Here is a 27,895-nt window from a genome sequence, read left to right as displayed (position 1 = left end):
GAGGAGCTTAACACAGTGAGGAGAGCACGGGGCATCCAGGTGCCATGGGAATGCCTTCCCAGGCCTGGGAGCTGCCCAGAGCCACAGCAAGGCCCCTGGAGCTGGGACAGGGGTGATGAGGTGGCGAGGACAGGGTGCCCACCCTCAGGCCCTGGGCAGCGTCCCCAGCCTGGCAGGCCCAGGGGACAGACTGAAAATAAAGGGTTTATGGGCACTGAAAATAAAGGATTTATGGGCATTTCTCAGCACACCTGACCGGGGATGAAGCACAGGGCTGCTGCTCCCAGGGGTGAGGGGGCAGGAAGATGGAAATACCCCGCACCAGGCTCTGGGGAGCCCAGGCTCAGGGCTGGAAGGGGGGATCAGAGGCCAGAGAGGCATTTCCCACCCTCTGGGGCTGTTTGGGGCTGGAATCGCCGCTGAGAGGAGGAAGGACTGGAGAGGGAACAGCGGCACCGGGACCAGCGGGATCAGCAGGACCGGGACCAGCGGGACCAGGTTGGACCGGGGCCAGTGGGACAGCCAGGAGCCAGCGGGACCGGGACCACCGGGACCTGCGGCACCGGCAGCACCGGGGCTGCTCCGGCGGCTCCCGCAGCGCCCTCTCGTGGCCGTAGTGGGGGCGGCCTCGGCTCCCGCCACCGTCCCTTGTCCCTTGTCCCTTGTCCCCATCGCTCTGGCACCGTCCCTGTCTGACCTTCTCCATCACCCTCGCCCCATCCCTTTACAGCCCTTCATCATTTCTGCACCACTCCTGTCCCTTCTCCATCACCCTCCTGCTGTCCCTGTCCCCTCTGTATCACCCTTGTGCCCTCTCTATCCCTCTTTTGTCACGTCCTCACTGTCCCTGTTCCACTCCATCACTCTCACGTGGTCTCTGTCCCCTCTCCATCACCCTTGTACCATCTCTATCCCTCTTCTGTCACCCCTCCAATGTCCCTGTCCAATTTTCATCACCCTCCCACTCTCTGTGTCATCCCCTCCCTTACCCTCCCACCCTCTCCCTTACCCTCCCATGTTCCCTGCCTTGCCCCTTTTCCCACCAACATCCTGGAGTAATTTCAGCCCTGGGCAGTTTCTGTCCCTGCCCCCGGGTGCCTGTGCCCATCTCCCCTCACACCAACTCGCTCCACCAGGCCCAGCCCAGAGGAATTATCAGCAGGAAGGGGGAGAATCCAGGCTTAGGCATTAACACACCACATTAATTTCATTTTTCCCAGAAAGTCTGTAACAGAGTAATCCCATAAAGCCAACAAGTGTGGGTGCTGTTACGTAAGGGTGCTGCAGGAGGGCAGGGGGTTACGTAAACCCCTCTGCTCCCCAGCTGGGGCTGTCCTGGAGCCACGGAGGGATCTGGCTCCTCAGGCTGCTCTGTGTTTGTCCCCCCCGACGGGCCCAGGACCCCCCAGCAGTGACAGTTCCAGCTGGAGATTCCCTGCAGGATGTGCTGCCTGCTCCCATAGGAGAATGGAGCTCCAGGACAGCTTCCATTTCCTTTCAATTCCTTTTCCTGAGACTTCTCACCCCAGCGCCAGCCTGGGGAGCTGCTCCAGCCCAAAACCCACGGCCACAGCTGCCTCCCCTCCCTGGCGCTGCCCTTTCTGCCCCTCCTGCTGGACACGGGGACACCCCAGTGCCCAGGAGATGGAGATGGATGCACCCCTGCCTTTCCCCACCCTCTGGACTCCTGGGCCTGGCATTCCCTGGGGCACACAGGCATCCTCATTCCAGCCCCTTGCAGGGCTCTCCTTGCCCTCCCACCAACCCTCCTGTGCTCACGGACTGCGTCAGCTCCCCTGTCCTGGAAGAAAATGGGAAAAATTGTAATGGATGTCATGTTCCAGCTGAAGATACTCCAGGAATACAGAGTGGGATGGGACTCTGTCCTTGCTGAGACTGAAGGGTGAGGAGCAACCAGCACACACAGGGATTTTTTAAATGATTTTGGCCTCTCTGCTTTAATGGAGTTGATTTATTATGCATTTAAGGTCTTTCCCTGCATTTCCTCTAAGTCGGTTCCACTCTAATCAGGTCAAAAGCTGATTTGCAAATAATCACCACAGAAAGGGAAAAAAAAATCAAGGGATTTGAGGCCAAGCTGTGCATTCCATACTATTAATTGAAAGCCAGGAGAGATAATGTGTCTCTTCTGCTGGCTGAGACCCCTAAGCTGCTCTTAGCAGCAAACTCTGCTCTGGGCTCTGGGAATCACCTTCCAGCTGGGATTACACACAGGAAAATCTCCCCGGCCCTGGGGGGAAAGGGCAGGAGCTGGGGAGCACCAGAGGTGTCAGAGCATTCTCAGCTCAGTGCTGGGCAGCACGAAACCAGGAGCAGCTCAAAGCCCGGGATTAGAGGGGAAAGGCAGAGCTCTTAGCGTGGGGCTGCAAAGGCACGATGGGAGCTTGGGTGTTTCCCTGCCACCCCTTTTCTGCAGATATTGATGTGCAAGCTGTGCCTTGTTTGTCACCCAAGTTTGCCTTGTTTGTCCTCTTATGTGAGTTTTTCAGGACAGACCATGTCTGTAGGCATATATATACATATTTATATATATCACAGTGATATCCTGCTGCAGGAATTCTGACATATTCTTCCCCATCTCCCCACACACTCAGAGGAGGGAAGAGGCTGATAATCAGAGAAATCCACTCTGGTATTAATTACATGCCATTACCAGGGTTTATTTGCTAATCCCCATTCTAATCACCCTCCCGGTTATATTTCAACCAGCACTCGAGGACACTGCACGTCATGAATAAAATATATATCAAAGTTTATTCCAGAGCACGGGCAGCACGGCGCGGGCAGCGCAGCCGGGGTTACACAACAGACCTGCTGTCACACCAGCGCAGGGAGGGCGGCACATTCGGGCGTCAGAGAAACCCCCAACCCAGCCCAGACCCGGAGTTTTGGGTTTTTAATTTAAATTAATTAATTAATTAATTAATTAATACATAAATAGCAGAGCATCAGTGAAATCCCCTCACCCCAGCCCAGACCCGGGGTTTTGGGGTTTTAATTTAAATAAATAAATAAATAAATAAATTACTTAATACATAAATAGCAGAGCGTCAGTGAAATCCTCCCCAGCCCAAACCCGGGGTTTGGCTTTTTAATTTTAATGAATAAATAAATAAATAAATAAGTTAATTAATTAATAGCAGGGCGTCAGTGAAATCCTCCCCAGCCCAAACTCGGGGTTTGGATTTTAAAGTTTAAATAACTAAATAAATAGATAGATAGATAGATAGATAGATAGATAACAGGGGGTCAGTAAAATCTCCCTCCCCCCCAGCCCAAACCTGGGTTTTTGGTATTTTAAAATTTAAATTAAAAAATAAATAAATAGCAGGGGGTCAGTGAACCCCACCCCCGTCGCCCCAGCCCAAACCCCGTGTTTTGGTATTTTAAATTTAAATAAATAAATAGCAGGGGGTTAGTGAACTCCCCCCCCACCCCAGCCCAAACCCGGAGTTTTGGTATTTTAAATTTAAATAAATAAATAGCGGAGGGACTTAGTTTTTCCGGGGGATCCATGCAGCTGCTGGGAGCGCCACTGCGGAGCTCGGAGCGGCGGAGCGGGCGCTGCTGGCTGGGCCAGGGACGGTCACCGGGGCACGGAGCGGGAGCGGGGCCAGCCGAGCCTCTGCAATGCCCGGCGGGAACAGGCTGATCCATCCGGGCCCAGCGTCCGTCCTGAGGCCGGCTCAGGGCTGGGGGACAGCGGCGGGGACAGCGACACCAGGGCCCTGCACAGCGTTCAGTCCGGAGGGAGATCCTTCATCCCGGGGGATGCTTCATCCTGGACAGGGATCCTTCATCCCGGAGGGAGAGCCTTCATCTCGGGGGGCATCCTACATCTCGGACAGAGATGCTTCAACCCGGAGAGAATTCCTTCATCTCGGAGGGAGATGCTTCATTCAGAGATCCTTCATCCCAGGGGAGATCCTTCAACCCGGACAGGGATGCTTCATTCTGGAGAGAGGTCCTTCATCCCGCACAGGGAACCTTCATCTCGGAGAGAGGTCATTCATCCCGGAGAGAAGTCCTCCATCTCGGGGGGATGCTTCATCCTGGGGAAGATCCTTCATCCCGGGGGGATGCTTCATCCCGGACAGGGACCCTTCACCCCGAGCCCATCTCCGCCTCCTCGTGCCTTCCTGCCAGCCCGCAGCGGCCGCCTCTGCCCCCGGGTGACATTGGGTGTCCCCAAGGACGCTGCTGGAAGCACCGGGAGCTTTCGGTGTCCCCGCGTGGTTTGGTCGGTCATGGAGCAGTCCCAGACCCCCCTCGCTGGGGTCAACGGTGCCGGTGGAGCCCGAGCCCCGCTCCAGTCCCGCTCGGCCCGGTCCCGAGCGCTGCCGGGGGTGCTGCAGGTGCGGTGGTCCCGAGCCCGCTCCGCTCTCGCCGAGGCTTGCTTGTGTGAGTCACAGTCCCAGCAGCGTCCCCAGGGCCGGGGTCCCCTCCCGGGGGCTCAGGCGGGGAAGGGGCCCTGCCCCAGAACCTGCTGCCTTCAGGGGGACACGGCCCCAGACCGGGCTGGGGGTGCTGGCAGCAGATTCCTCCGTAAACCCCCCAAACCTGGCAGGATCCTCCAGGGATCCCAGACTCTGAAGGGTCTCCCAGTCGCAGGGGGGTTCCCAGATCCTGCTGGGACCCCCAATCTCATTGTGTCCCCCCAGTCTGCCAGTTCACCTGGACCCTGACCCCGCAGGGTCCTTCGAGCACCACAGCCCTCAGGGATGCTCTCCCCACCAAACCCTCAGGGCACCCCAAGGTCCCCAGACCCTGCTGGCTCCCCTGGAGTGCCCCAATACCACAGGTCCCCTTTGGAACCCCAAACACCCCAAAGTCTCCCCCCATCAGACCCTTTGGGCCACTGCTGGGGTCCCCAGACCCTGCTGGGCACCCCCACCCCACAGAGTCCCCAGGACCCTGCAGGATCTCCCTGGCACCCTCAAGGATGCTTAAGCCCTTCCAGTCCCCTGGGTCCCATCCCAGTGGACCCCTCAGACCTCCCCCACCCTGCAGGATCCCTCTGGGATCCCCAAATCCATTGGGTTCCAGCCCATCGGATTCCCCAGACCTGCTGGGTTACCCCACACCAGGTGAGTCCCCCAGATCCTGCAGGGTCCCCGAGGCCCCTCACACTCACCAAGGTGCCCCCGACCCCAGGACTCCCAAACCCACCGGACTGCCCAGGACCCCCCGAAGGACCCCAGGCCCTGCTGGACCCCCCCACAGCCCTGGCTCCCACAGCTCCCCCAGTGAGCCCAACCAGGCGTCCCTCCACTTTCAGAGCCCCCAGACCCGCTGGCTCCCCACGGATCAAAACCCCTCAAGCACCCCAGACCCCCCAGCTCCCCAAACCTCCCGCGTCCCCACCATTTACCCTTCCCAAGACCCTCTGAAGGACCGGATCCCTCCCACCGCGGGCTCCCCCAATCCTGCAGGGTCCCCCACACCCACCACGGGGTCCCCCACTTCCAGAACCCGCCGTGCCCCCACACCCCAAAATCCCCCGGGTCCCCCCGACCCCCGCAGCCCCCCGGCCGCCCCGCAGCCCCCCGGCCGCGCTATGCGGAGCCGCGGCTGGCGGCGGGCAGGCGGCGCACGGGGGTGCCGGCGGCGGCCCCGCGGCTCCGTGCGGGGGCCCAGGGCACGCAGCTGCGGAGGGCGCGGGCGGCGGCGAGCAGCGCTCCGGGCCGGGGCCGCGGGCGGCGGCGCAGCCCCTTCTGCAGGCGCTGGCTCTGCGCGGCCAGGGCGAGCTGCGCCTGGGCCACGCCGGCGCCCAGGCGGCCCAGGGTCTCGGCGCGGGCGGCCAGGCGCAGCTCGGCGTGCAGCAGCGCGCAGTGCACCTGCCGCACCCGCCCCTCCAGCTCGGCCGCCGCCCGCCGCCGCCCCTCGGCCGCCACCAGCCGCCGCCGCGCCGCCGCCAGCTCCACCGCGCCCGGGCCGCCGCTCTTGCCCTCGCTGCCGCCGCCGCCGCCGGGGCCGCCGCGGGGCGGGCGCTGCGCCTCGCCGCCGGAGGGGCTCGGAGGTGCCGGTGCCGCCGCCGCTGCAGCCATGGGAGCGGGAGCGGCGGCGGAGGATGCGGCGGGGATATATAGCCCGGGGGCGGCGCCGGCGGCGCGGCTCGGCCCCGGCGGGGGCGGCTCCGGCACCGGCACGGGGGAAGGGGGTGGGGGACACGCGAGCCCGGACCGGCACGGCGCTGCCCGGGGCTCGGTACGGGCCGGCGCGGCACCGGCACCGGGCAGGGCGCGGCACCGGGGCGGGAGCGCTATGGGTTCGGTGGCTGCGCGGGGCTCGGTACGGCACCAGTACCGGACCGCTATGGGATCGGTGCTGCACCGGGCTCAGTACGGCAGCGGTACCGGCAGTGATGGGCCCTGGGCTCGGTACGGTACAGCCCTGGCCCGGTATGGCACCGTCAGGGGTCTGGGCTCGGTACCGGTCCCGGACACCGGGCTCGGTACAGCTCGGTACGGAACCGGCCCGGGGGCGTTACCGGGGCTGGAAAAGTGCCCTCTCTTGGAGGGAGATGCGGAGCTGGGGCCGGTGGGATCGCAGAGCACTGCGGGGTCGCTGGGGGTCCGGGAGGGGCTGGGCCGGGCTGGGCCGGGCTGTCCCGGCACCGGAGCGTCCTTGGATGCGCGGCTGTCACAGCAAGGTCGCTGCCACCGTCACTGTGGATTACACGGTGTTAACAAAGCTGGGAGTGGGCTGGAGGGGCAGGGGGCAGCGGGGGAGCCACTGCCACCTGCTCCCCCCACCCAGAGCCTGGATTTTGGGGCTCCTCCTGCTGGAATGTCATCCTCGGCAGCAGCATCTGCGTGTGGCTGCGTGGGTCTCGCATCGGAGCAGCAGAGATGACAGAAACCAGGTGTCAAGGTTTCATCCCACCCCCAGACTGGAATAAAAGCCTGAGCCAAAAACAAAACCGAGCCTAAATCTGTTTCAGGCAGAACCACATCCAGGCCTTCCGTGGATGTCGCCCACAGGGCTGGTGACATTTTTCCTTTCCTTACCTTAGGAGGGAAAAAAACCCAACTCTTGTGCTTTGCATCACATCCCTGCTCCTGCCAGGCTGCCACGCGTCTGCCAGGCACCGGAGCAGCGTCAGCGGCTGCTGCTGCGTCACTGCTCGGCCCCCGCGGCCGGCCCATCCATCCCATCCCGCTCCATCCCGTTCCATCCCTCCCATCCATCCCGTCCCATCCCCGGCTGCCCGCGCATCCCCGCCCGGCTCAGAGCGCGGCCCCAGCGCTCCCCGAGCTCCTCACACTGCTCTCGGGGCTGGGGGGAAGCTGGAGGCTGGGTCGAACCTTCATCTATCCGATAGAAATGCTGCTCGAAATGGGCTGTGGAAGCTGAGGGGTGCTGCTCCACCCTGGGGTTAAAGCTCTTTCCATGATTCCTCTGCCTCCAGCCCAAAAAAACTGTAAGGACAGGCAGGTATTAAACATAATCTCTCATTTTATTATTCCTCCTCTCTCTTTTTTTTTTTGCTCTGATCCGGTGGAACTGATCAAGGGTCCCCCCAAGAGGGGAAAGGGCCGGGGGGGTGTCCTGCCCTGAGCTTTCCCCATTCCCCAGAATAAAACCCTGGAATCTCAGAGTTCGGAGGGAGCTCAGGGGGCGCCTTCTCCGTCACTGCCTGCTCACAAATAATCTCTTTTTTGGGTCACCCCCCATGTCTGTGCTGCTTGACCCCTTCTCAGCTCCAGGCCCTGCTCCAGGGTGAGAGAAGGACACGGAAAGGGGGAGCAGCTGTGCCTGGAGGTGAGCTGGGGACACGGGGCAGCGAGGCTGAGCCCCCAGAGCAGCCTTTGTGTCCCCAGGCTGGCCCAGCACATCCCAGCAGCGAGCAGACAGGGGCTGGTAAAGGCAAATCGTGGAAAAAGACCAGAAATGTCCCTGCCCTGAGGCCATGAGTCCCCAAACCCCTCCGGCACTGCAGGATTCCTGCTCGGGCTGCCGAGCTATTAATGATTTAGCAGAGGAGGCTGCAATTAGCAACGCTCAGAATAAACCTCGGTGATACAAAAACCCGGTGAGAGCTTCATTCTCCCTTCGTTCTCCCTCTGTTAGCTCTCTGCTCTCCCTTTGCTCTCCCTCTGTTCTCCCTTCCCTGGCAGTGCCACTCTGCCGAGGCACCGGGATGGGGCACCGGGATGGGACACGGGGACAGGACAGAGGGACGGGCACCAGGACAGACACCAGGACGTGAACCAGCCCTGCATCCTGAGCCAGTGCAGCCCCTGCCATTGCCCCGGGACACGGGGATCGGGGATGCAGGGGGAAGGAACCAGAGCCCAGGGATGAGCAGTGGCCTCGTCTCCAGCCTCCCTAAAGCCCCGCACTGGGATGCGCTCCAGAAAAGCCAAGCCTCATTACAGGCAGCAATAATTAACGCCGGTGCCCTCCCTCCCTGCCTCTCCCCAGGTTTTTTCCTGGGTGTCCCAGTTAGCAGGGCAGGAGGGACTCGGGCGCTGCTCTTTCATCCTGGCAGCTTTAGGGAAGGAATCGTGCATCAGGAGTTCAGGTGTAAGGCCCAGGACTCCTGGGCCGGCCCAGCTCCCTGTCCCACCATACTTTTGGAGTCCAGCAGCAGACTCAGTGCCCCACTGTCGTTCCACCGGGCTCCCTCCCCTGCTGCCCTACAAACCTCCGGGGCAGGATCCGACCCCGGGGGTGAATCACCGGCGCTTTGGGATGGGGATACCTCGGGACAGGGATCGTCGGGGGTGGGAACACTCGGATGGGTCCAGGGATGCTCGGGGAGGCGATCGGACCTGCAGGGATCCCTGGCACCGGGGGGCTTTGAGGCACACACCTTTGGGGGGGCTGGAGTTTGTACTGGGGTTTGTGCCAGATTTGTACCCGGGTTTGTGCCAGGTTTGTACCTGGTTTGTACCCGGATTTGTGCAGGGTTGGTACCCAGGTTTATACCAGATTTGTGCCCGGTTTGAGCTGGGTTTTTGCCCGGTTTGTGCCCGAGTTTGTGCCAGGTTTGTACCTGGGTTTGTGCCGGGGTTTGTGCCGGGTTTGTACCCGGGTTTGTATCGGCTTTGTGCCCGGTTTGTACTCGGCTCGTGCCCGGTTTGCTCGGGTTCGTGCCGGCCCCGGAGCAGCTTCGCCCGCCGCGCTCTGCTGTCCCTCGGCGCGGCCCGTCCGCGTCACGTGGCGCACCTGGCCCAGGTGAGGCGGGGCCGGACGCGCTCCCGGCTCGCAGGTAACGAGACCCGGCCCGGCCCGGCCGGCACCGAACCCGGCCCGGCCTCGAACCGGGCACGGCACCGACCCCAGCCCGGCCTGACCCCGGCCCCAGCATCAGCCCCGGGCCCGGCCCGACCCTGCCGCCGCCGCCGCCCGGCGCTTCCCGGCCCGGCCCGGGGCAGCCGCAGGCCGCGACCGACCGGCAGGCAGGAAGGGAGGCAGGCAGGGAGGGAAGGAGGGAGGCAGGAGGGGAGGGAAGGCCCGTCCGTCCCCCCACAGCGGGCTCCCCTCGGCCCCCGGGCTGCCCCGCGCATGGAGCCCCGGTGCGGGCAGCCCCCGCCGCCGCCGGCCGGTCCCGGTGTCCCTGCGGAGGCTGCGGGCGGCCGGAGCTCTCCCGGGGGTTTGGGACCGGCTCTGATTCCCAGGGCTGGAAACAGCGGGGGCGCGGTGGGAGCGGTGCAGAGCGGGGCCGGAGGGGACGGGGCTGTTCTGCTGCTCCTGTTCCCAGCGTCTCCTCTCCCCAAAATCCCCGCCTGGAGCTCATGCTGGGGGCCGAGGTAGGCAGAGGGAGCTCCCCTTGGTGCCCAGGCGGGTCTCCCCTTCTCCTTCCCTTTCGTTTGGGAGGGAAAAGGGTCGAACGCTGTTTGCCTGCCCCGGTGGAGCCCTGGGTGTCAGCTGGAACGGGGTGGGTGTTTTGGGCCGGGGGCACACGGGAGGGTTTGGCACGAGGCAGTCCCTCGGGCAGGCTGTTGGTATCCCAGAGAGCTGCCAGAGGGATGCTGGGTCCCCAGGGATGCACAGGGACAGTGCTGCATCCACACTTACCCTGGGTTGGGATCTCCATCCCTCTGGTGCCAGCAGAGCAGGAGCTTAACAGGTGACCTCCAGCTCCTGGCAAGGCTCCTTAGGACACTTCCCAGCTGTGGATGTTTCCACAGAGTTCAGAGAAGCTGCATCAGTGTGTAAATCCTGTCTCCTGAGTTTAGGAGACATTGCCTAGCTGCCAGCAGCACCAGCAGCATGGTTATTGTCAGATGGATGTGACATTGTTCAGGAGATTCACAACTTAACTGAGCTTTTTAAAACTTTCCAGGGAAATCCCACCCTCTGAACAATGAAGATCTTAGACCCTGGCTAACTCTGAGTGCTGCAAACCCCTCGTGGATCCTTCCTGGCTCCTCTGGAGCAGATGCTGAGGCTCTCTGGAGGGACCTGCAGTCACTCCCCGTGCCTGTGTGAGAGCAGAGGAAGCTCCCAGCCATCGTGTGAGTAACACTTGGATGTGGATTGTGGTCTGAGCATTTATTTATGGCTGGGGGTTTTGGTCCAGTCCGTTCCTGTGCTGGGGGAGCTGCTGGATTGAGGAGCTGTGTCCTGTCTGTGCTCCTGAGGAACTTTTCCATGTGGTCCAGAGGTCCCAGAGGTGTGAACTGTGATGGGAATGGGTGAGCCCAGAGGTGTCTCTGGCACCTGTGCCTGCAGGTCTCCTCCTCAGAGCTGAGATAATGCTCCTCTCTCTGTCCCAGATGCTCTGAAATCTCAGAATATTGTCTGTTGTTACATAAAGGGGTGTTGCAGTGCCATGCAGATGTTGGGTCTCTCAGTGAGGCCTTGGAATGAGAAGAAACATCCCAGTTAGCAGTTCCCATAAAAATATGCTTTTTATTTTGCATATTGCCCAGGAATGTGCAAAGGGAGCTCCTGGGATGAATTTTCATAAGGTAACAGAGCCAAAATATTCCTGGAAAGCAGTGGTGTGCTGTAACTGCCTGGCTTTCAGTCTGAGCCTGTTTCTTTGTGGGGAAAATGTGACTCTGGGTTTAAAAACCAGGGAGAAAGAGGCAGGGCTCTAACAAGGTCTGACAGATTTATTTATTCATGCTTGAGGTGCCCTATAGAAAGTCCACAGTAAAACAACAAGGACAGCCCTACAACACTTACACTATGGCTGGGCTCTCGCTGCTTATTAATTACCCTAATTAGTATTTGAAAGGCTCTCTTGGAGGTGCAAGCAGCGTTAGCCAAGAAGCCTGGAAACCATGGAGAATTCAGGACCCACCACAGCCTGGGATAAAGGCACAGCAGAAGTGGAGAGTGACAGCCCTGACCCGACTTTCCTCACATCACCCCAAGCTGAGCTTTAATAATAAAAAGATTAAAACCAGGGAGAATGAACGTGCCAGAGTGTGAGGGTTGGCTCTGTGCAGAGGGAACGTGACAGGCTCTGTGTAAGAACAGTTCCCTGCTGCCTGCAGACCTGGAGGAGCTGAGCACGGTCTGCTCTGGGCTTTCTGTTTCTGTGGGGTTTGTGTGAAGGTTTTGTTCCCATGAGGGGTGATTTGAGACCGACTTGTTGACAAGGTCTTTTCCTTAATCCAGATGAAGACGCTGGGTTTTCACAGGGAAGTCTTTGACATCGCCCGACCTTAGCATGACTGGCAAAAATCATTAGTGTTGGTAATGCTGTCATTGCTAAATCCTCTAAATTGAAATAGCAGCAAATAACGTGGAGTTGGAATTGGCAGCTTGCATAATGATGGATTGCTTGTCATCTCCTCCTGGGCACGATGTGTTTTGAAATGGATAAGTGCTGTCAGGGCCCAGCCTAATCCTGAGGAATGCAAGACAAAGGGAAGTTGTTTTAAAAAAGATACTTTCCCTTTGGAGCCTGTCAGTGGCTCCACCTCCAGCTGTGCTGCTCCTTCATTGCTTGGAGCTGACTCCTCTTCCAGCTGCGTGGAGGAAACTCTTCTGAAGGTTACAGGGATTTTGATGTCTGAAAATAGCCCTTTTAAAGCATCTCTCTTCTGGTGAGAGTATCTACCCAAAGGAAGCAGCAAGGCTTGGGTGGTGGGAGAACCACAGAACGCAGGCCCCTAGTGAGAGCAGTGCGAGTCCTGGCACAGGTATTCCTGTGAATCGTTGGCTTTGGGAAGCTCTGGCTGTCAGACCCCTGTGTGCTGTCGGGCAGCTCGCTGAGGTGGTGCTGGCTTGCTCTGATCCCCCTGTGTCCTGCAGGTGCCCCAGAGCCGAGCCATGCTGGGCCGGAGGAGCCGCCTGCCCCCCGAGCTGAGCGGCGCCCGGCAGAGGGAGCAGCCCTGCCCGGAGGCCGTGCCCCTGCGGGCCCGCGCAGCCAGGGACTCCAGGGACAGCAGGGACACGGATGTCAGCCTCGAGGTGCTCAGTGGCTCCGAGAGCAAAGCCGGCCGCGGCCGCGCGCAGCAGATGCGGGACAGGAAAGGGCGCAAGGCTGAGCTCAAAGACCCCAACGGCCGCGAGGCAGAGACCATCACCTTCATCTCTGGGACAGCAGAGGCTCCCCCAAACCAGGGCTTCTGCTGCTCCTCCCTGTCTCAGGCCTGGAACACGTACAAGGCTGTTTTCTGTTGCATAGTGACGTGTGGGGGCTGCTTCCAGGACTGCAGTGTCTGCATTCCCTACCCAGGGCCCGCTGAGGCCTCCACAGATGATGGCAAGAACGGAGACTACAATGGGCGGCTGCCAAACAGCCCTACCAACACCTCTCCTGCTGAGAAGAACGGGAACCAGATCAAAAAGTCCAGCATGGGCAGCAGTTTCAGTTACCCAGACGTGAAGCTGAAGGGCATCCCTGTCTATCCAAACAGGAACACCAACCACCACGTGGAATCTGATTCCTGCTGCAAGGAGCTGCTGGAGAAGCCCTTCAGGAACAGCATAGAAAAGCCAGCGCTCCCCAGCAGCCACCGGAGCTCAGAGGAGTATTACTCCTTCCACGAGTCCGACGTGGACATCAGCGAGCTGAACGGCTCCATGTCCAGCAGGCAGATCGACGTGCTGATCTTCAAGAAGCTCACGGAGCTCTTCAGCGTCCACCAGATCGACGAGCTGGCCAAGTGCACCTCGGACACCGTCTTCCTGGAGAAGACCAACAAGATCTCGGACCTCATCAACAGCATCACTCAGGACTACAACCTGGACGAGCAGGACGCCGAGTGCCGGCTGGTGCGGGGCATCATCCGCATCAGCACCCGCAAGAGCCGCGTGCGGCCCCACATCTGCAGCCAGGGCCAGCAGGACGCGTCCGGCCGCGGCACCGCGCCCGACAGCGGCAACGAGACCATGCTGGAGTCCATGGTCATCAGCCAGGACGGTACGGGGGGCACGGGGGTCCCTGGGTGCTGCAGGAGGGCAGTGCCAGCACAGCCACCTAGCTGTGGCACTGGAGCGGGGCTGGAGGCTGCTCCGTCCCCAGTGGGCACCTTCTGCTGGGCTGTGTGAGTGCAGAGCTCCGCTTCCCACCCTCCTCCCTGTGCTGGGGCTTTCTTGAGCCTGTCTTTCCCTGCCCGTGAGGTTTGTGCTGAGCAATAGATGGGTTTGTGCTGCTGCTGCTGCTCCTGCCCGTGCTCATCTGAGGGAGGCAGAAAAACGGTGAGTCAAAGTGAACTGGCAGGACCAGACGAGCTGCTCGTGCCCCAGGATGTCCAGTTACTCAGCTGGCTCTCTCCCATGTGCTGCCTGACTCTGTGACAGTGTGTCCTCAGAGCCCAGACCTCCTCCACACAGTGAGCATTCCTGCAAAGAGGAGGGAAGGGCTGTTCACAGCACCAGAGCTTCTGCTTCTTCCTCCTTGTGGGAGCGGCCTCAAGTTCTGAGCTCCAGAGCAGGTTATAACAGTTTGTTGTAGAAAAACCTTGAAAAGCTGAGTGTGGGAGCAAGGAGATATCCAGAAGTCCCTGAGCAAACCGTGTGGGTGTTGTGCTTCCCAGATTAGCAGAGAGGCTGCTCCTGGGATTTAAGGACACAGCTCAGACTGTCCGGACGATGGTGGAAGCAATGGGAAGAATCAGACTGTGCCTGTGCTGTTCCCTGAGGGTGTTCCCTGACAGGATCCTCAGTGCTGAGTCATCCTTTCCATCCTCCTTCCCTGTCTCAGCCCCTCTTGGTTTCCATTGCAGAGCTGGCCGTGCAGATCTCGGAGGAGACCCCGGCGGATGTGCTGGCCAGGAACATGAGGCGGCACAGCAGTGCAGGTAACACACACACCTGGCTGGGCCTGGCTGCAGGGAGAGCCTGAGCTTGCCCTGGCCATGCCCTCGCCCTCCACACAGCCTGAGCTGACCCTGCTCCTCAGGCTCCCCTCAGTTCTCCTGGGCTCTGGGGGTGATGGAGCTCAGACACTCCCTGGGTTGGTGGATCTTTCTGAAAAGGGGTGAAATCCAAGCTCCCTGTCCTTGCACAGGACCTGGCCTGAGAGCTCTCAGTCTCGCTGTACCCTGACAAAGTTTGGGGCTGTATTTGGGGTGTGACTGCCAGAGGTCACAGGTGGGTGAGACTGGGTACAAAAGGAACTGTGCAAAAGGGAAGCAGGCAGGGCTGCCCCAAGCTCTATCCTCCCAGAGAGCAGCCCAGGGCTACAAGACAAGTTTCCTCCTGCACAGCAGCTCTGTCCTGGGAGATGGCTGCAATGCAGGCAGGGCTGTTCCCTGCCATGGCTTTGTGTGGCTTTCTCCTCCCTCATGGTACACAAAGCCTTTTGTGGCAGCTGCTTCCCCAGTGCCAGGCTGCCGTGCTTCCCCTGGGCTAATGGCACCGTCTCTTCTCTTCTCTCTCCTCCCAAGGCTCTCCAACCAGCAGAGATTCCTCTTTCCAGGACACAGAGACTGACTCCTCAGGGGCACCTCTGCTCCAGGTGTACTGTTAAAGGACCTGAGCAGCAGGAGGCATTCCAGCCTGTGCTGCACTCACAATCCTCCTCCTTCCATGTGGAGTGTCTTGTGCCAAGTTTAATTTTTTTTTCTCAGTCTTCCCTGATCCTTACTGAAGCCAGATTCCTCCTGCTGTCTGAACTTCACTGAATATTTTGGTTTTTATGGACAATCAAGGAAGCAAACTGCAGAACTAATGAACTTGGAGGTGGAATGTGTGCCCAGGGAGGAGAAGATGGACAAGGAAGTAGCAGAGAACTTGTGCCTCTGTGATTCCTGTAAATCACAGTTAGCTCCAGCAGCTCAGGGGCTCAGCCCTTTCCCTGCTTTGAGGACCTGTTGTACAGTTCTGCTTCCTGCATTGCCTGAGTGAACTTGGATAGGGAATAACTGTGGTGTCTCTGTGCTGGTGCTGATGTTGAGGTGCAGGCTGAATCCTGCTCTGCAGGGACCCAAATCTCTATGTGAAGTGCCTGTGTTGGTCCCACCAACCCAAAGTCTTCCACCCATGGTGTTTTCAGTGGGCAGCTCTGCCTTTCCCTGCTGAGCCTTGGTGTCACCTGCTGCTGCCTGAGGAGAAGGTTCAGCTTTGTGGGGCTCATTCAATTTGTGCCTCTTGGCTCATCCCCTGATTCAGGGCCAGTGCTGGGGGCTGGGGTGGCTGCAGCAGGAGGAAGCTGCATCTGTGGTGTTGCCACTTGGTTGTTTATCACAAAGTAAACACGGCGAGCCATGGGACTTGTTTGGAGCTTTGGGTGCCCTTGGACATGAACAGAAAATGCTTCATTTAATTCACCAGCCACAGGATAAACACAGCCACTGGATTTTGGGGAGAGGGAAGCCCAGACAGGCCCTGGGCTTCCGTGTGGACCATGGTTTTGTGCCTTAGATGGACTGGAATGTGCTTCAGTTGGACTGAAATGTGTCTTAATTGAACTGAAATGTGCCTTAGTTGAAATGTGCCTGTATTTTATAGCTTGTGATTGCTCTTCAGAGGTTTGGGCAGGGAGGAAGGATTTAATTCCTCTCAGGAGCTCTCAGGCTTCTTTAAAAGGCCAAAACCCTTTGAAATGGACAGTTGCAGTCCCTGTTAGAGCCTGTTTCTGTAAATCACTGGCTGTTTTCAGAGTGTGCTTCCAGGAATCAGGGGCATTACTGAGACCACACCTGGAGACACTGACAGAGATATTTGAAAGACGAAGGGAAGGGACCGAGCCTTGGATTTGGGTTCCCCTCCCTGCTTTGTGTTTAAAGCTGTTGGTTGATGAGAAATCGAGTTCATACAAGGGAAAGACTTGAAGCAAGGCCAGGCTGGGACTCCCAGGGGAGCTGTGTGAGGTCACCTCCCTCCAAATGCTGCCCATCCTGAGGGACCTGCTTGGCTTCTGCTTCTCCTGGGTTTGTACATTGTTATTTGGACAAGTTTCCTCAAAGCTGTGTGCTGAGGTTCACGTGGGTCACACTGACACAGCTCTGTGGGCTGAGCTGGAAACGAGGGGTGAGCTGGGCTTGCAGAGAGCTGCAGTCCCTGGTTCAGAGCAGATCCACATTTTAGTGGCTGGTCTGGGTGTGAAGAGTGAGCATGTGGGAGTTAAACTAGCCAAAAAAACCCCAAACCCCCCAAAAACTCACCCTGAGGAAGACTGTCAACTCGATGGTCCCTGAAGCTGGTTCACCTGTGGTGTCTTATGGGATTCTTTTGCACTCATTGGCGTTAAATATTATGGTTTGGTCTTTTTTATAAAGTAAAAGTTGTGCTCTTTGCTGTGGCTTTTACATTCCTGTTCTCATCAGCGTGGGGATCCTGCACAGGGGGTTGCACAGGGGGTGGCTGATTCCTGCAGTCCCAGATGCACAAAGACATTTTCATCCATTTGGTAGCTCCAGGGGGATCCTGAATGCCAGGCTGGTGTCTGGATGCAAATGAAGGAGCCTCTGGGGAAGGGTTTGTTCTCCTGCAGGGAAACCTGGACTTTCCAGGGCGTGATGCTGGACCTGAGCTCTGGAAAAGCTGAGCCAGGGGGAGAGTTCCCAGGCTGTCCCTGCGGTGTCACCAGCTCGTGGCAGCAGATGTGGGGTTTGCTCTGCAGGATCAGCTCAGGGATGGAGGGTGGCCCAGCCTCTGACCCTGGGACCTGAAGGAGCAGTTCTGCACTTGCCCATTTCAGGGCAAACCCCAGGATAACCTGCAGGGCTCCATTCCTGGCTGCTGGCCTTCCCTCACCCCCTGGGGCAGGAGCCCTGGGGGTTTCCTGCTGGTGCCCAGGACAGGATGTGTTTCCTGGGAGGATTTCAGAGCCATGAACAGGTAAATGCTGCCTTCTCTCGGCTGGGAAGGGTCTCGGGAGGATTTTGTGTCTGGAGCCCTCGGACCAGCTGGGTGGGGTCTGTCAGCCCAGTTTGTTCAGCAGCTTCCCAGTTTGCTGCCTGGGTGTCCTGGCTCACATCCACACATGGGATGAGTCCAGGGGTTTTTCTCTGCAGGAAGTTGTTTGCTGTGGATTCAGCTGTCCTGGCTCTTGCTGGAGTGGTTTTTGCTCTGAGCATGCATTGGGTGTTGTGCTGAGTGAGCTGACTGCGTTGCCCAAGTGGAGACCTCACAAACAGGAGAGCCTTACCTGGCTCTGGAGGTGTTCTCTCACACAGGTGCTTCCTTCTGGGAACCTGACTCAGCACCTGGCTTTTCCTGAAGACGTTGTTTGGTTTTATTGGGCTTGGTTGTGCCAGGAGTCTCCAGACACTCCCACTTTGTGGGTGCTTGCTGTGCTGTGCCCTCAGAGGGATCCCTGTCCTGCCCAGCCCGAGCTGTGCCCCTGCCCAGGGTGCCCTGGGACCGGGTGAGGGCAGCTCAGGAGCTCTGCAGGGAACGGCTGCAGGAGTGTTGAACAAATTCCTCTGCACATCCCCACCCTGAGCTGCTGAATTATTGATTTCAGTGTGGCTTAGACATCAGGAAGCAGATGGATGGACTCTAATTCCTCCCAGCCTGGCCCTTGCAGTAACAGAGCAGCTGAGGCTCCTCCTAAAACAACACGGTAACGTCCAACACTCACTGTTCCTGTTCCCTTCCTCAGGGTTTTGCTGTTCCCTTGCTCTTCCCAAAGCAGTCCTGGAGTCTGGGATATTTCCCAAATGCTCTGAGCTGCAATATTCATTAATAACAGCTAAGCCAGGAGCTGCTGTTAAAGATAAAACTCAAATGACTGGGGAAAACTTTACCCTATAGAAAGCTCTGTGCAGAGCCTGTTGTGCCTGCAAAGGCCTTGCTTTTACAGGTGAGGGGGAGCCCTGGGCAGGTGAGGAGCTCCAGGCTCTGTCCTGGGCAGGTGAGGAGCTGAGGGCTCTGCCCTCCAGCTGGTGGCAGCACCTGAACGGCTGCTCCAGGTGACCTGGCACAGGTATGGAGCCAGAGGGACCTCGGTGAGCTGTCCCTGTCCCTGTCCCTGTCCAGCACTGCCCTGCCCGCTCTGCTGGGGCTCAGGCGCCCCTCAAGGTGTGCACGCTGTGGGTCCCGGTGCTGCCCAGCATTTCCCTGGAGCTGCCCAGCATTTCCTGCCGTGGGCACAGGACAAAGCCACACTCCGAGGTCTCCAGGGACTCAGACTGAGATGGGGCTTTGCATTCCTCAAGCCCTGAGCAGCTCCTTGGACCCAGCAGGGTTTATCCCAGGGGCAGCTGCCTTGGGAAGCTGCCCAGAGGGTGCTCCCAGCTCCCTCTGGCTGGGGCAGTGGTGCCTGGGGGTGTTTGCAGAGGACAAGGCCGGCAGTGAAACACCTTCTGTTCCGCTGCCGAGGGGCCGAAGTCCAGGGGCAGCTCTGGGATCAGCCACGTTCACAAACACGGCCTGGGCATTCACCTCCTGCAGGGGTCAGGGCACCAGGGCTGGCCCCGTTCTCCCACTGACCCTCCTTCCTCCCAAAACACCCCAGCTTCCCTAGGGCTCACCCGCAGAGCTGAGAACGGGGAGAAGCTCATCACACCCAGAGCAGCTCAGCCCTCCCAGCTCCCCTGCCCCACAAACCAGGCAGGGAGCTCATTCTGGGGCTAAAACCTTCAAATTCAGCAGAGTTCAGCTTTTTTTATGAAAACAGGAGATGCTGCTCTTTTATCAAGGCCAAAGCACAGACAGGCAGGTGGGTGTAGGTGATCTGTCAGACAAACAGGCAGGAGGATCCAGCCCAGAGGCGGCTGCCCCAGTCTGGGTCCTTGCTCACCCTCAAGGTCACTGCTCTGCTGGGTGGGAGCTGCTTTTTAACCCCAAGAGTCTGTAAAACTCTTCATGCAAACAGTGCTCTGCTGCTCAGAAAACAACCCCACCAGGCCAGGAGCTGTGCCAGGCCGGACTTTGCCCAGATTTTCAGCCCTTTGTGCCCATCCCTCGGGCAGGAGGTGGAAATGTTTGGGGGAGGCAGAGGGAAGAGCCACAGCAGCAGGGATTTGGGATAGAGCCCAGGATTTCCTGACACTCTCCTTGTGAGCCGGGCATTAAGGAAACCTGGGGCAAGGGGGGGTTCCTGGTGTGGTCATTGCTGCCCTGTGGAGAGCAGGGCCTGGAGCAGCCACCCTGGGGTGTGAGCTGGGAGTGGCGCTCAGCAGCGCTCCTGAGCAAAACACAGCTCCCACTGCCACCTCCTGAGGGAGGGAGAGACCGTCAGTCCAGAGCTGGGAGCGCCAGAGGGATTCCCAGGCAGCTGCAGAGAGCACGGGCACAGCACCCCTGTGAGAGCACCCTCCCTTGTCCCTCCCAGCCTGGATCCCTGATCCCTTCTGCCAGAGAAACCACGCTCTGCCTGGGATATTCCACTTGTTTTCCTTTATGTTGCACTGCAGTTTCAACAAAGACAGAACATGCAGAGTGATGCCACTCGTCAGCAGGGGCTCGCACAGCCAGAGGGGAGGAAGGCTCTTGGGGAAGAGGCAGGAGACACTCCCAGCAACAACAGCATCCCCAACGCCCCCCACGTGCTCCCCACCCACAGCCACAGAGTCCCAGCCTCTCCTTGCTCCAGGACAGCAGCCTGACCCTCCATCTGTGCTGGGAGCCCGGGGTGCTCCAGCTGTCCCACTTGTGGCACAAACAGGAGCAGCAGCAAGGAGAAGCAGGGTCTGTCTCCACTGCAATAGCTGTGCTTTCCAACTGATGTTCTCCCTTCCCAAGAAGGCAGGGAAAGATTTGTTTTACAAAATAAACTTGACCCTTGTTTTCACAGGAGAGCAGGAGGGAGCAGAACCCAGGAGTTCCTGTGCCAGTGGCAAAGAGCGGACGAGCAGCTCGGAGCAGCCCAGGGAAGCGAAGCAATACCTCAAGGATTTATCCCAAAACCTCTCAGGTCTGGCTCTCTCAGCCCCAACAGCCTTTTGGCTCTAAGCCCTCCTCCTCTCCTCACTGCCTGTGGGAGCTGTGGCAGGTGTCTCTGTCTGGAGCTGCTCTGGGGCCCTGCCTCTGCTCCCAGGACACCGAGGGTGGCTGGGCAGGGCCCTCCACAGCAAGCTCGGGTGGGGGATGCTGAAGTTTAACTTGCCCAAGGTGAGGAATATCCAACCATACATTTCCTGCCCCATTCAAAGGGCTGACTGAAAGAGAGGGGGGGAAGGGGGACAGCTCAGTTGAATTTAGCCTTTGAAAAGTCCATTTCTGGATGCTGTTCCATGAACCTGCAAGGAAAACAAAGACAGGAGTTTGGGTGAGTCAGCAGGAGCCAAGCAGCTCAGTTCGGGGAGGGGAGGGTCCCTGCTCCCTGCACTCTGGAGTTCTGCTGAAACCCCACGCCTCCGCAGCAGGAAGGGCTCTGCTGAGCTCCCTGGGACAATTCCCTGGACTTTCCCTACAAACACCTTTTCCTCAGGTCAGTGGGAGCAGCATTCCTGCCAGGCTGCCAGGTCAGCAAGCCCAGGCACATGGGACCTGTTAATTATCAAACACCCTCAGTGCTGCCTCGGGGCTGCACACGTAGCAGCCACCAGATTGTGGGGCACAGGGGAGATGGTGAAGGCAGATTAGGGCTGGCAGCTTTACTGGAATATGGGCAATATCCTCAGTGCTCTGACAGTAACATCTCAGGGAGGACACCAGAGGGATCTGGTTTCACACCAGGTGAAATCTGATTTCAGATGTACTGCAGTCTCAGCAGAGGGAATAATCACAGAATGGTGTGCGTTGGAAGAGACTTTAAAGATAATCTTGTTCCAACCCCCTGCCACGGACAGGGACACCTTCCAGGGGCTATTTGGACTCAGGCTGGCACATCAGGAAGTTGTGAGGGCAGTGCCCTGTGCACAGAGAGGAAGTGCCCACTGCACAGAGAGGCTGCTCTGCTCTGCTCTGCTCCCCCAGCGACACAGCACAGCCCTGTGGAGGCCTCACACACCCTGCAAGGCAGGGCAGCTTGGTCTCCTCTGTGTTCCCATCTCAGGGCTTCCCTGGAACGCCCCCACAGCGTTTCCACTTCCAGGGCCATCTGTGCTGTGAGGATCCTGTCCTTGTTTGGCAGCCAGGACAGCTCCCCTGGCAGACACCAGCACCCACATGGGTGTCACTGAGTCACCTTTGCCCTGGACAAAGTCTAAACTTCCTCTCCATCCTCTGCCAGCTTCCAGAGCACCGAACAAGAGGCCCTGCCAGCGAGGTGTCCTGCATGTGATCTCCCAGAGCAGAGGGTGCTTCCCATCCCACTGACACCGGGGCAGCCTGCTCCCTGCTCTGCTCACATCCCACTCAGCTCACAGAGAAGCTTCTGCCACGAGAGAAGCCAAGGGAGGCAAGGAGTCAGGTCAGCCACAGCAATCCTTCACCCAGAGATAAGGTGCGGGGCTGCACTTGCTGAAGAAGCTGTGTGACCCAGAATTGCCTCCACACCTTCCCAGATGGCCTTGGGAGCTCCAGGAATCATTTCCCTGCCACAGTGCATTTATGCCAAACAAGGCAATAAAGCCATAAAAGCGGCTTGGGGACAACTGTCTGGAGGGAAGAGGGAGGGGTGATTAGCTGGCTACCGAGGGAGATTAGACACCAATCAAGACCATGTTAAAGTTCAGCAGAGATGGCACCTCCAGCTCCAAACGTGCCTTCTGGACCTGAAATCAGCAGATTAGGACAATTCCAGAGCTAAGCCATTCCCAGATTTCCCCACTAGGCTTTTTACCCCCCTAGATTTTTACAGACACTGGTGGTTGGCCAACAATACAGAGATGTGCAGAGGTGAGCATGGCTGGGACTGAAGGCCAAGCTGCTGTTCCCTTATTTGTGCCAGAGAGGGAGGCAAAGCCAAGCACAGGAATGAGCTGTACCCACTTTTTCAAAATATCCTGCTTCTTCTGCTCATCAGAGGTGGGCAGGCCCATGGACTTCTGTCGCTGGTCATACATCATCTTCTCCACCATGCTGCGAGTTTCACTGTCCAGGTCTGACAACTGGAAGCAAAATCCACATTGGAACAACTCTGGGCTCAGCTGAGGTAACCCCTGAGCAGGCTCTGTCCCTTAAAACAAACAATTCTTACCTTTGAGTTCTCTGGATTGATTTTCTTGGTGTTGATTTCTGGGTCTGTGGAGACCAGTTTGTTCCACCACTCCATTTTGTTGATCTGGAGGATGAAGAAGCAAAACCAGTTTATCTTTCTTGGACTTGTTCTAGGGCTTTTAAGTCTCAGTCATAGGAAAAAAAATAATGGAATCAAACTTTATTTGACAGTTTTCTAAATAGCAGTAAAATCTGAACATAGATAAAGGGTATTTTTGTTTCAGATTACTTTAGGCAGCCTCAATTTTCACAGCTGGGAGATCTGAGAGAACGTCAGATGTCCCATTTGGCACGACATAAATGGGATTACAACAAACCACCTGGAGAGGCCCAGAGGGGACACAAGGAGGTCTGCCCCTGGACTTTCATGTCACTAACACACTAAAGGACAACATTAAAATGACTGATTTCCTTCCAGCTTTTCCTGAACTGCTGAGAATTACACTGGGTATCCTGGAATAGCATAAAATTAGGCTGAAGATGGAGGAACTTAAACCAGGCAGAACTGGTTGTCCTGCCAGTGTGCCCAGGACACCACGGTGGCCCTGTTTCAGCTGAGGCCCAGAAGAGGCTGAGGGCCAAGCCTGACCCTGCCCAGCCCCTCCTCTGTACCTTCTCCAGGTGCACGGTGACTGTTTTGCCATCCTCGATGAGCCAGGAGCTCTCCTCCACCTTGACCTCGTTGAAGAGCTCCCCGTCAATGACAGGAGGGTGGCCCTTGAGGCCCACCTTGAGGCGGCGTCTCTGGATATCCACCACCACGTCCTTGCCCTTCAGCCTGAAGCTCACCTTGAAGGGCACAGCCAGCTGCAGCAAAAAGGAGCAGATCTGAGCAGCTGGGCAGGGAAAGTCCTCCTCAGCCTGCCATGCTGCTGCTCCAGGCCTTCCTGCCTTGGTTTCACCAGAGCCAGGCAGAGCAGGGACTCTTTTCCTTGAGGCACTGAGTGAGCAGGAGGTGAAAGGAAAGGACCATAACAAGGGAAGCAGATTTTGATGCCTGGTTAAAACAAGACCAAAAGTTGAAAAACCAGAGCTCCTGGGAATTCTACTGAGTTACCAAGCTCTCTGCCAGCTATTGGAACATTGCTGTTTCCAACAAACTTCCAGAGGCAACTGAGACACAGGGAATTGACTTAAGCTCTTACCAGCACTTGCTCTTATTCCCTGTCTCAGATCCCTCAGATCTGGTCATAAAACACTACTTACATCCAATTCTGAGAGAGTCTGTGTCCATCTGTAATTTGGAAGGTCAGCTCCATTGCCAGAGTTGGGCTTAAGTTTTCCTTTATCCTTCTCATCTTCCTCTTCATCATCTGTTCCCTGAGCAATCCAAGATAAAGAAAGAAGCTTTTCCAGTTTCCATTGTAACAACAGCTCTTCGGTTTTATAAGGATTGCAGGTCAGTTGTTTGTATTTTATATCCACTTAAATTTAGCTCCATGATAGCTGCTTCTGGTAGAACATGACGACCAGAAAAAAACCCATATGCCCTCTGCACTGGCACATTTAGGAATTAACTGTGCATTTTTAAAGCCAAATTTTCTGATTTGTATTTTCAAAGTGTGTATTTTGGACAGGGCTTGGAGCAGCCTGGTGTAGTGGAAGGTGTCACAGCAGAGGGTGGAACGGGATGAGCTTTAAGGTCTCTTCCAACCCAAACCATTTTATGTATCTGAAGTATTTCCAGACGAGTTTTACCTGTTTGTTGGAATCTGAAGATTCACCTTCCTCCTCTGAGGGTTTCACTGGGACACTGTTACCCTGCCCTTGTGCCTCTTTCTTCTGTTCGAAAAGAGAAGAGCAGGAACACACTCAGCTGAGAGCTGGCACTTTGTGTCACCTCCTGAGCTGGCACTAGATGGCCTCAGCCTTTCAGCTCCAGCTGAAGAGCACCCACTTTGAAAAGAGGGAATTTTCAGCCCTTAGGAAGGTTAGGGGGAGGTTAGGAAAGAGGTACTGCCAAGGGAAGAACAAGCGTGAGCCGCTCGAACCCTCGCAGCCACGGGGAGCACAGAGCTGCACCTGCACTACCTGCTGGGCTCTCACCTGGTTGATTTCCAGCTGCAGCCTCTCTGCCTCCTCGTCCGTGAGCTCCTTGATGCGCGGCTCGCCGGGCTGCTCCCTGTCCCTGTCCCTGGCCAGGCGCGCAGCTCGCTCGGCCTTCTCGCGCCGCTCGGCCTCCTGCCGCGCCTTCTTCTCCCGCCGCTCCTTCTGAGCCAGCTTGTTGTGGTGGCTGAAGGCCTCTGTGATCAGCTGGGGACAGGGCACAGGGGGTTAAACACCATCCACCTCACACCTGAACCACCACACAGGGTCAAAGACCACCCGTGCTACACCTAAACCAAGCCCACTCCTGAGGAGCACAGGCTGTGTGGATCTGGTGTGTCCCTGCAGGTAGGAAGATCCACCTGGACACCAGCACCACCTTGTTGTGGTGGCTGAAGGCCTCTGTGATCAGCTGGGGACAGGGCACAGGGGGTTAAACACCACCCAATTCAAACCTAAACCAAGCCCACTCGGTCTCCTGAGGAGCACAGGAAAATCTGCTGAGTCACACGGATGTTGGGAATCTTCCCGTCATCTTTGCTCAGTTTTTTGGACTGGGAATCTAGAGATTTTTCAATTTTAAAAAGCAGAGGAGGAAGTGAAAAGGGGAAAATTTGAAGTATTTAAATGTAGTCCTTCCTAGTTACATGGGGAGTATGTTTTCAGGAGATAACAGTGAAATTAAAATCCTCCTAATTTTGATCTTTGTGCAACTCCAGCAGGACGAGCTGATGTCCAACCCAGCCACCTGAAGCTACTCCATACCTCCAGGACAGCTGGACACACCAGATCCAGCTTCTTTACCTACTTCTGACCTTTCTGTGGGCTTTTCTCCAGATGGAGCCCGATTTGGAGCGCCATGATTTGGAGGAGAAATGCTTGAAGCACTTGTTTTCACACCGAGGGGTGAGTTCCTCCACACACCCTTTGTTTCAGCCCTGCTCCCAGGTCTCTGGAGGTTGTTGTGACTCTGGGAGTCAATCCCAAGGTCTGGCTGCCAAGGGAAAGCTGAGTACACAGGCAGGGAGCCAGAGCACTGCCCCAGGCTCGATAAGGCCAGGGCTGCTGTGCACAGCAGCACGTAGGTGAGCTGGGGTCTGCCCCAGAAACAACAGGGACACATCCTCAGATGGGAATAATCACAGGGGGAACTTTTATTTATTTATAAATACCCCAGGAGCTTCAGGGTGGGAGGGAAATACAGAGCCTTTTCCAAGCAAACTGCAGTTTGTAAGCAAGCACTGAGTGTTTCTGCCTGGCTTTAGGAGCAAGGATTGTTTATACAGCTCAGCCCCAGTGTCTCCTGGAGTACAGAATGCAAGCTGTGCATCCCCCAGGATGTCCCACCTGGGTGAGGAAACCACCTGCAGTGCCTGAGCTTGTCCCTGTCACTGCCCACACCCTGAGCCTGCTGAAACAGCCCCCAAAACACGCAGTGACCTTCCCACCCTCTCCTGCCTCCTGCATGCCGAGGGCTCAGCAGGGCTGGGGAAGCAGCTCCTTCCCTGTTTGCGGTGTTCCTGTGGTGGCAGAGCACAATAAAGCATTGTGACAGATGCCAGCACTGCCAAGGACAGCAGCCAGGCACCTCTGAGCTCAGGTGGGATCACACAGCCCCCAGGAATAGGGGACATCTGCTCTCTATTCCATAAAAAATGACAGTGGGGTTCACCTTTCTTTCTTTCTTTCAGAGAATCACAGATGTTTTGGGCTGAAAGGACCTTAAAGCCCTCCAGCTCCAGCAAGGGCTCCCTGCAGGAGAGGGGATGCTCTGTCCAGGCTGCCCAGCCCGGCCAAGGGGCAGCTGCATGTGCAGAGCCCTGGACTTTGTGTTTTTCCTGGCTGAGCAAACAAGGTAACGGGGGTTATCACCTGCTGTGTCAGTGCTAAGTCAGTGTGTCTGGCAGGTTTGCTTTCCAAACTAGCCTTTGGCCAGAGCCTGGCAAGAAACCTGCACTGAGGCACCATCCAGCAGGGAATTAATTGAGTGCTCCTCACCTGACAGGGGCAGCTCTGGGTCTCCTTCCTTCCCTCGGGAGCTGCTGGTGCCCACGTGCACCCAGATGCTGGGAGCTGTTCAAGCAGGGGAGCCCTGGCATGGCACACACACGGGTGGGATGGAAGGGACAAGAGCTAAAGGCCTGCACGTTTATTGTTTACCTTCTCTGCTACTCCGTCCTCTCCCCCGGTGAAGAAATCTGTCTTCCTCCTCAGGAAGCTGAAGAAGGTGTTCACGAGCTGGGGAACAGGGTGGGGAGAGAGGGAGCAGTGAGGCCAGGTCACTGAAAGGCATCTTGTGTCCCTGGAGCAGCCTTGATCCTTTGTCCTCCCTATCTGTGGCTGTGCCAGCAGTGCCCTGGAGCCAGCCCCGTGAGCTCTGCCTCCACAACACTCAGCTGGGCACATCCAGCCTGGATTCCTGCACAGGGGGCTTGGGGTGCTTTGCTTGAAGGCTGCACTTTATGCCCAGCTCCTGGTCCCACACCCCAGGCAAGAATGGATTTATGCATGCATACATGTCCCATATATATATATATAGATATATACACCCATAGTATGTTTTGCTTCTTTGCACACCTAAAAGCATGCAAACTCCATGTTTCTACAGCTGCCAGGGTAAAAATGCACTGATGCATGAACCAGCACCTCCAAACCCCCTCCGGAATCCCACATTCTCCTTGAGCTTGGCTGATCTTTATTTCCCAGGAATCCTGTCCCGTGGGGGTTTCACTCCGAGGTTTTGCCACATGAGGGGCTGTTACAGGAGCATTTTTTATGAATTATTTCTGAGTGGGATGTGGGTGCGATGTTCCCACACCCTCCAGCCCTGGTGCCGGTCAGTGCCGGGATCCCGGAGCCCGCAGCCGGTGGGACCGGGGCGGGTGAGCAGATCCCGAGCATGGGGGGAATCCCGCGATCAAGACCGGGCCTCGCGGGGCTGTGCCGGGAGGGTGACCGGGACAGCTCGATGCTGCCCCGTGGTGCTGTGCCCCATCACCGGCACTGCCGCGCACCCGGAGCCTTCCCGGGGCACCGGGGCCGAGCTGCGAGGCCGCGCTGGGGGAGCCTCATCAACACCGCACTTATTAACGAGCGGGCCCGGCCGTTATCGCCGCTCCGGGAGCGGCGCACGTGCGGGCCCTGCTCCACGTGCCGGGGCGGGGCCCGAGGAGGCCGGGCCGCTCCCCGCTCGCTTCTCCGCTCCCGCCCCGCCCTCCCCGCGCCCGCTGCCGGCGGCGCTACCTCGCGCACGCCGCCCTGGTGCTGCTGGGCCATGGCGAGCAGCATCCCGTCGAAGCGATCCTCCTGCTCCGCCGCCTCCTCCGCGCTCAGCCCCATCGCGCCGCCGCTCCCGCACCGGGCCGCCACCGGAACCGGAACCGGCGCCCGCGGAAGCGCGAGGTCCTCCCCGCCCGCCAAT

At 57.8% G+C, this 27,895-nt stretch overlaps 3 protein-coding genes across 4 annotated transcripts; 1 reads left to right on the top strand and 2 right to left on the bottom strand.

Annotated features, from left to right (window-relative positions):
• Positions 1-2,749: 2,749 nt before the first annotated feature.
• On the bottom strand, positions 2,750-6,344 carry TRNP1 (TMF1 regulated nuclear protein 1). The gene has a single exon (XM_074555420.1). It carries the CDS (start codon positions 6,066-6,068, stop codon positions 5,577-5,579), a length of 492 nt encoding a protein of 163 aa, XP_074411521.1. The 5' UTR covers positions 6,069-6,344; the 3' UTR covers positions 2,750-5,576.
• A 2,700-nt stretch (positions 6,345-9,044) lies between these two features.
• On the top strand, positions 9,045-16,672 carry KDF1 (keratinocyte differentiation factor 1). Of its 2 annotated transcripts, XM_074555415.1 has the most exons (5): positions 9,045-9,238; positions 10,316-10,487; positions 12,241-13,354; positions 14,160-14,234; positions 14,823-16,672. In XM_074555415.1, the coding sequence occupies exons 3-5, from the start codon at positions 12,259-12,261 to the stop codon at positions 14,903-14,905; spliced, it is 1,254 nt and encodes a 417-aa protein (XP_074411516.1). In that variant the 5' UTR covers positions 9,045-9,238; positions 10,316-10,487; positions 12,241-12,258; the 3' UTR covers positions 14,906-16,672. The 2 variants fall into 2 exon arrangements, with proteins under 2 accessions (XP_074411516.1, XP_074411517.1); XM_074555416.1 differs by lacking the exon at positions 9,045-9,238 and having other exon boundaries at positions 9,717-10,487.
• Positions 16,673-19,700: 3,028 nt separating this feature from the next.
• On the bottom strand, positions 19,701-27,882 carry NUDC (nuclear distribution C, dynein complex regulator). Its single transcript, XM_074555417.1, has 9 exons — positions 27,718-27,882; positions 26,635-26,712; positions 24,475-24,681; positions 24,127-24,210; positions 23,635-23,748; positions 23,041-23,235; positions 22,409-22,492; positions 22,201-22,319; positions 19,701-20,564 (listed from the first exon to the last, which is right to left on the bottom strand). Exons 1-9 carry the CDS (start codon positions 27,811-27,813, stop codon positions 20,513-20,515), a joined length of 1,029 nt encoding a protein of 342 aa, XP_074411518.1. The 5' UTR covers positions 27,814-27,882; the 3' UTR covers positions 19,701-20,512.
• Positions 27,883-27,895: the final 13 nt, after the last annotated feature.

This window comes from Zonotrichia albicollis, chromosome 20 (genome assembly GCF_047830755.1).
Source record: "Zonotrichia albicollis isolate bZonAlb1 chromosome 20, bZonAlb1.hap1, whole genome shotgun sequence".
NCBI classification, from domain to species: Eukaryota; Metazoa; Chordata; class Aves; order Passeriformes; family Passerellidae; genus Zonotrichia; species Zonotrichia albicollis.
This window is presented reverse-complemented; position numbering and strand designations above follow the sequence as displayed.